An 8,278-nucleotide genomic window follows, 5' to 3' on the forward strand; every position below is an offset into this window, starting at 1 on the left:
TACGACTCGATACAAAGAATTGGATTCTGAAACTTTTCAGGTTGTTTGAATAGACGATTCCTAACACTTATACATTTAAGGATTTTTAAAATTATTTGAATTCGAAATTTTTGAAAATTAATCAAGAATAGAGAGTTCGCGGGGGGTTTTTTTTATATGGATTTTCTGTTTGATTTGTAATTAGCAGAACCTTCAATTAGTATTTATATAGTGATTATGATGAATAATTTAAACAAAACCTAATTCGACTACTGGTTCAGTGGAAATCGACGATGAAACCTCCAAACAGACATAAACCGAAAATAAAATAATAATAAAAAAAATTAATGGAGATGTTGAACATAAAAAAAAAATTAAATCAGATGGTGACTGTAATTCATGATCCAGAAAGAAACAATAAAGAATTTAAACAGATTGAAAAATTAGGTATTTGTCTAATTTAACCTATATTTTTTTATATCTGCACATATATTTTTTTATTAATAATAAATATATTAATAATAATAATAATAATAACTATTATTATATTAATAATAATAATAATAATAGATAATAATAATAATAATAATAATAATAATTATAAAAATGATAACAATAATGTTATTAATAATAATAGATTTCATTATTTTTAATAATAATATTGATAATATTAATAATAATAATGCTTTTACTATTAATAATAATAATATTATTATTAATAATGATAGTATTAGTAATAATATTTAACATTCAAATTTACTAGTGACAATAATATTTTTAATGATAGTATTAAGTTTAATAATTGTAACAAATTATATATATATCAAGGTTTCTAATACTGATATTAATATTAATATTAAAAGTAATAATATAACATTTATCTTGTATTATAACAATTAAATCGTATTTTAAATTATATTTCAAGTTATTCTATATATATATATATATATATATATATATATATATATATATATATATATATATAAGTATTTAAAATTATTTGTTTGTGAATCGTCGGAATTAACCGAGGTTTAGTTTAAATTTAATCGGAAATTTTCCGGGTTATCACAATGTTGCTGAAATGACTAATAACTTTCTAAATTTAAACTTGAGGACCGAACTAAAAAATTAATTTCAAACAGTGAATTGCACTACACTATATGGCTGAGTTCATGTGAGCCTTAAGAGTCACACACATATACACCTAGACGTCATTTAATATATATATATATATATATATATATATATATATATATATATATATATATATATATATATATATATATATATATATATATGTTATTCAAGTATTGAAAATCAAAAAAGAGTAAGGGTACGTTTGATAAAACTGAATGATTTAACGCTGAATGGTTCATAATCTGAATGGTTCAGAGTCTTTGAATGAATTTAGTTCTGAATAACAATAAGTTGTTTGATAAACATTTTAAATAAACAATATGAATCAATTAAATCAACTTGTTATCGTTTAACATTAACAAAATATACTCATTTGATAAGTGTTCTGGATATGATTTATGAAGAATATTAAATAAATTTAGTCTCTTAATGGTGATGAGAGTGTTTTAACTATGAATGATTCGGCACTGAATACTGAACCATTAAGCACCATATCTCATTCAGAGGTCAGAAACAAACACACTGAATACTAGATTGGTTCATCATTCAGTGATGAACCATTCCATTAAGAGGTAAACAAACGCACCATAAGATAATTAGACTTGTTTTGATAAATTAGTTATTGGACTCATGTATTAAATAATTTAATTAAGTCCATTAAATAATTAGTCAAATTCGAATTAACTTAAAAACAAACTATCGACGACTCATATATACGTCGCAAACTAAAGAACAACACTATGAACAATAGTCAGCTGACGTAGTGCTGACCTCCATCATCTTTTTCTTTTTCTTTTTTAACTTTGGGTTTTAACCCACTTCAATCTATTTTCTTTGCGTTCTTTTTGGCAATCATATTTAGCAAACATTCCCCGTTGCATGGCTCCTCAAGCAGTATATACTAATTCTCATAGCCTTATGGACGGTATCAATTGTTTACCTTTTTTCAAAGCCTTTTTTTTTTTTTAACATACCTCTTATTTTTTTACACTAGAAAGCCTTTTTTTTTTTCCACAAACATTAGTTGATCCTTTTTTAAACCACCAATTTCTTTCTACTTTTCAACCAATCACACTTTTTTTTTGTTATTTTTGTTTTTACTACAAGGCCTCCATCGTGTTTTCATTGTTATTTTTTTTTAAATATATGTTATTTTTTCTTACTTTATATTTAATAATATGTTTGTATCAATCGTTAATATGTGTATTATAATCGTAAACTACAAAAATAGTATTTAAAGTATAGAGCGAAACCATCTCTCGCAGCAACGTACGAGTGTCACCACTCATTAGTACTATAATATATTGTATTTTTTTCGGAAAAAAATTGAACTCTAACAAAAGGAAACTTTAACTAAAAAATGAAGCCCCACAAATATACGAAGATTATAAGAGAACTTACGAGTTCACCTAAAATAATACAAAACAAGACTAAAACCTAGCTCTCGAAAAAAAAACATAAAATTAAAAGGGTTCTGCTAACGTATGCCACGGAGGCATATGTTAAAGTACATTTAATGAGTTCGATGTTTCCTAATATATCAAAATTTGTAATTAATGCACATATAAAAATGATAAAAATTAGATTGAATTAATGTGTATTAAATACAAATATCAATATATTAGGAAACATCAATTCATTAACCGTACCTTAACGTATGCTTCCATAACATACGTTAGCAAAATCCTAAATATATAAATAATACAAGGAGGAAGCAAGTGTGAGGAGGGAGGGGCTTTGCACCCTTAACAATAAATGAAATTTGTGGCCTTCTAAGTTACGATCACATGTGTTTTCAAATCAACTAAATCGGAAACGGTATGAAAAAATATGATGAAAAATGGTGACAGCTCGCAGATTAAGCGAGTCTTCACCATTTTGGTCATATCTTTTTAATACGTACTTCAATTTAATTGATTCGAATGAAAAAAACGTCCAGAACTCAAAGAGTTTTAATGTTCATTTTCATATAATTTTTTGAAAGAACATTAAATTAAATATAATAAGGGATCTTGACCCTTCGAGAAACAAGTTTAACTTCTAATTATATAATAAAGTGATATCGGCTCTCTCAATGAACAAGTTCAAGCTCTTTAATGATAGTATGTGTGTGTGTGTGTGATACAATATTTGATTTTATGGGAAAAAGAAAAATTAACTAAAAAGGTGATGATATATTCAACAAATTTTTTACTACATTCACCATAAATTATGTATTATCATATTATACTATACAAACTGTTAATACACGGTTACGATGGATGTAGTGAAAAAGATAGTTAGATTTATTAATCCTCAAAAAAAAAAAAAAAAAAAAAAAATTCTTCTTAAGATGTTTTGGGTGGTTAAAAGACAATTTTGACTTTGAAAGTTAACTTGTTGAATATTATATTCGGAAAAAAATGGGTTAAAATGACCATTGAGAGAGTTATTTGTTGAATATTTTTTTTTTTTTTTGAAAAATGGGTTAAAGTGGCCATTGGGAGTGAGGATCACTAATAATGTGAAAAAATTATATTATATATCACATTTGTAAAATCTTAAAATAACAGCCAATCCGACTTAATACGACAACAACTTAAGTCGCAATTAAATCGATAGTTATTACCCCCTTAAACGATCAAAAAGTCTCCACAATTATTAGTATTATATATCACTGTATCAATAATGTTATAAAACATTTAAAGATCGTGTTTCGATGAAGATTTAAGTTATGGCGATACTATTCAAAATTTATTTATGGGTTCTTTTAACAACAATAAGGACGGTTCGTTAGGTGTCGGTATAGCTTCATCATATAATGGCTCCATCCAAAACTTGGTGGATCGTGTTTTACTCCACCAAGTAAAACTTGGTGGATCGTGTTTTACTATATCAATAATGTAATAAAACATTTAAAGATCGTGTTTCGATGAAGATTTAAGTTATGGCGATACTATTCAAAATTTATTTATGGATTCTTTTGACAACAACAAGGACGGTTCGTTAGGTGTGGGTATAGCTTCATCATATAATGGCTCCATCCAAAACTTGGTGGATCGTGTTTTACTCCCCCCACATCGGGCACTTTGATTGGGGACGACTCCTCTAACGCACTCGCGTTTAAGATTGAAAATCATTTGGGTAAAGTCGTAAAGACCCCCGTCAAGAGATTATTAAAGGTAAAATAATGCTAAAAGTGGACACACAAGTTTGTTATATTGTTGTGTTTATTGTAGCGTTTGTTATACGCTTGTGGTATGACGCTTTTGTGTATGTTTTGTTGGTGTTGTAGGTTGGTTAGTGCCATTTTGTTCGGATTTGGTTTGATTTAGGGTAGTTGGGGCTCGGTTATATATAGTTTGTTTATTCGCCGCTTTCTGGGTACGAGTCTCACGAGGTTCTTTATTGTATCTTTTATTAAAGACGTTTTTTTATGGGGCATTTATGTAAGTTTCCGTTATTGGATGTGTACGTTTCACTTAAAAAATGTAATTAACTGACAACTTTTGTGTGACCACATCAATTTCTATTTTAGAGGGTTTACTCAGTTATTCAATTAGACGGATTGTTACGGCCTTACGGTCGGGAGTTTTAGGCATGGGATTCAAGGTGGCAATAAGCCACGCTCCCATTTTGGTGTTATGGGGCTTTGCTTTTTAGTGTAGATTGAGCGTGCCTTAGTTTTCCAAGAGAGTATTAATGTACTTTGCTTGCTCTTTATTAGTTATTTTTTACTATTTTAATTTAATTATTTTTATCCCATTTTTACTCAACCTATAATCATATTTTGCTACATCATCACAACACTCACAATTAACACTCAAACTCACACCAAAATAACTTTACATTTTTGAACCCACACTGCCGCATCACCCAAAAGAAACTCACACCACCAACCCACACTCATTAACGTAACGAATAGTCATACAACATTTGTGTATACTGTCTCTAAAAGTAATTGAATAACCAAACGGTCATTTCCAAACTGCATCTAAAAAAACTCGTTTAAGGTTCCTGTACAAAAGTCAAACTCTGTACACAATAATAAGGAGGGAATTGTATGTCAAAACTTCTGATCAAATCGGTTTGATCACGGAATAAGTTTCTGATTCAGCACATCTTCATTATTATTAACCGTCGACGATTGGGGAGGATTCGATTGTTCTGATTGAGAAAACAGAATGAGGATTTGCATCAAGATCACAACAAGCAACACTATTATTGAACAAAATGCTATTGTTCCCCAAGAGAATGAACACCATTCGAAGAATTTAATCGCCCCGAAGAGTATAAAACATGACCAAACTATAACCACCTGTTCATATCATCATCATAATCATAATCATAATCATAATCATAATCATAATCATAATAAACATTACTCCGTAATTAAAAGGGAAAATAGCAAAAAAATGAAAGAAATTGTTGTATAAATTTGTATACACATGGCTTACAAATAAGGATTTCTTCGGTCTACCAATGCCGTGACATTGGACTTTTTCAAACGAGTTATCGAATTTATGCAACTCCAATGAAGCATCCTGAAAAAACTCCAGAGCAGGTTATTTATAAGAAACTTTTGATTAATCCACATATGAATGTGTCAATTTGAGTATCTGATCACATAAAGAAAAAATTGTCCACGGGTCAAACAGTTTGAAATTCAACCAACGAGACTTTTCAAGGCTTAAACCTCTCAAATCATGTTATAGATTGATCGATTACCCAAATTCTTTATTAGTATAACTTGTATAATTTGATGTAACACTACTCATTTACAACACATCTACATATTTTAGACATAAGTGTTTTGAGTCAACCCAACCCAATTTGACCCTAAACCCAACCCGCCCAACTTGCACATCTTCCTACCTTTTCGATGAATATGTCATTACACCATTGTTTAATTTCACTGTCGTTTTCAGGCAATTCAGAGATCAGGTGTCTCTTGATATGCACATGTACCTATAAGAAACAGTGTTCAAAGTTCTTTTAACCATTCATATTCATATAAGATAAAGAAAAGTTAGTTATGAATATGTTTAAAAAAAAAGATGGGTTTACAGTTGAAGATTGTCCTCTAAACATTCTTAATATCGTAGGCAACGGTTCATCTTTAGGAATAGCCACCGTACAGTTGTAGATTGCTGGAACAAACGAACGCAAGTGACTAACCGCAGCAACAAAACCCTGAAAGATAGTACAAAACATGCACAAAGATTTTGAATGTTAACTTTCGAGATCCATAAATTGTGACATATCATATCATTTTAAATAAAAAGATGTTAAACCTTTGTTCGAGGAATCAAAACGTTTCTAGGAATAGGTAACTTATTTTCAATAGCGTATTCTTGAGCAGCAATAAGCTTTGCGTTCGTAAAGCGGGTCCCTTCTACAAAAACAGCTAACCAAAAAGGCTTCGGGAAATCTCTTAAGTTTTCGAATCCTGCCTGCATCCTCGAAACAAAAGATTAAATGTTCACGATATCAAGGCATTGGGTATTTTCATCTTTTTTCTTCATTTGACGAAAGTACCCCCATGTGCTTTGCACATGACTGGACCTAACGGAGAAATTTAACAAATTTTTTACAGAGAGACTATCTACACAAAAATTTGCAAACCACGAGGACTACCAACGGAAAAAGTTTAGGGACTATATCCACAAATTTGAACAAACTACAGGGACCATCTGTGTAATTATGTATTCTTAGAATCTTACCTTCAATGTGTTCTCATCTTTGGACCAGCGTCTTTCCAAATATATATACTCACTAAACCACATTGACCAGCCAATAACCTGCATAAGCGCGTATTTACGCATACTCTCATATAATTAATCGTTTTTTTTCTTTTTTTCGTAAAAGGTAATTTAAGTACTCACTGGAAGAAACTTCAGTGATTTTTTAATCAAAGCAAGAGTGCTACCTAGACAACCCGAACGCTGCCAGCATAAAATTTCATTAAAACAAAACAAGTTTGTGTTAAAGCATGTTTTAATGTTAAAACCTACCTGAGCCAAGACCCATCCAATGAGCCAGTCTATGTCACTTTTATGGTTGCAAATAACTAGTGCATGTTCTTTACCTGAAAATATAACAAAAATAAGATCAAAATACCGAACGTGCTCAAGGCTTCGTAAGAATACAAGACTGTAACTAGATGACCTATGTAAAATAGGTGTATATAATACCGCAAAACGGGCTAAGGATAGCTCTCACCCATTAATTCGAGTGTTTCGGAATCTATATATAAGTCAACCTGAAAAATTTGAAACCGATCACCACCAAAAAATATCTTTAATTGTTACTCCCTCCGTCCCAATAAACCTATTAACAAAAATTTGGACATTCTTTTTGGGACAGAGGGAGTATAAATCCATGTTTATTTTATATACAATTTATACATATATATATACCTTAATGTGTGCCCACCAGTCGAAAAGCCAAACGAGTTCCAACCACAACAGTTCTGCAAGATGAGCATTGATGGTCCTGTACATTTTTTTGGAACATGGACGAACAAGTACAAAGAAAAAGGCCTGAAAAGTAGATTATCGTAATCGTAAACCGAAACCAACATATATGAATGAATGAATGAATGAATGTGGGATGCATACCTGAAGAAAATTGATGATGAGACCGGATAAAAGGAAGAGTAAACCAATTGGAAGAACAACCACTGCTGCAATTGCCATTTGCTATTTGATTTTGATTTTTTATGAGAAAAAAAAAGGATTTGAATTGAATGAGAGGAGACTGTTTGGGTAAAGAAAAGGGAATTCAGTTTGAAATTGAAACTAAAAAAAAGGTGGATGGGGAAGAATTGGAATATGACGAATGGATGATCAGCCGAATTTCTCGTTATTTGCTTCTAACTTATCATGTAAATTTCTTTCTCTTTGTTATTATATGAATTTTGTTTGTATCAACTTTATTATTATTTTCTAGTTATCGACGATAAGAGATCGTGTCAAATTATTTTGATTATATTAATTAAGAATTTTATTATTGGGAAGATTTATTTTGATATATGGATAAGGGAGACAGGAAAAGAATTGGCATTTGGCCTGATAACCAAAACCTTTTTCAAAAATCGTGTTGATCGTTAGCAGATATCTTGACAATACAGATATTATAGGTACGTACGTGTAAAGAGATAGGCATTGAAAAACATAGTATG

At 30.1% G+C, this 8,278-nt stretch overlaps 1 protein-coding gene across 1 annotated transcript; it reads right to left on the bottom strand.

The window, feature by feature from the left end:
- Nucleotides 1-5,188: 5,188 nt before the first annotated feature.
- Nucleotides 5,189-8,011, bottom strand: LOC139863490 (1-acyl-sn-glycerol-3-phosphate acyltransferase PLS1-like). The gene is made up of 11 exons (XM_071852119.1): nucleotides 7,716-8,011; nucleotides 7,515-7,637; nucleotides 7,318-7,357; nucleotides 7,110-7,183; nucleotides 6,981-7,040; nucleotides 6,819-6,896; nucleotides 6,390-6,548; nucleotides 6,163-6,288; nucleotides 5,971-6,063; nucleotides 5,553-5,639; nucleotides 5,189-5,413 (listed from the first exon to the last, which is right to left on the bottom strand). Exons 1-11 carry the CDS (start codon nucleotides 7,791-7,793, stop codon nucleotides 5,189-5,191), a joined length of 1,143 nt encoding a protein of 380 aa, XP_071708220.1. The 5' UTR covers nucleotides 7,794-8,011.
- Nucleotides 8,012-8,278: the final 267 nt, after the last annotated feature.

The sequence above is a fragment of the Rutidosis leptorrhynchoides genome, chromosome 8 (assembly GCF_046630445.1).
Source record: "Rutidosis leptorrhynchoides isolate AG116_Rl617_1_P2 chromosome 8, CSIRO_AGI_Rlap_v1, whole genome shotgun sequence".
Lineage (NCBI taxonomy): Eukaryota > Viridiplantae > Streptophyta > Magnoliopsida > Asterales > Asteraceae > Rutidosis > Rutidosis leptorrhynchoides.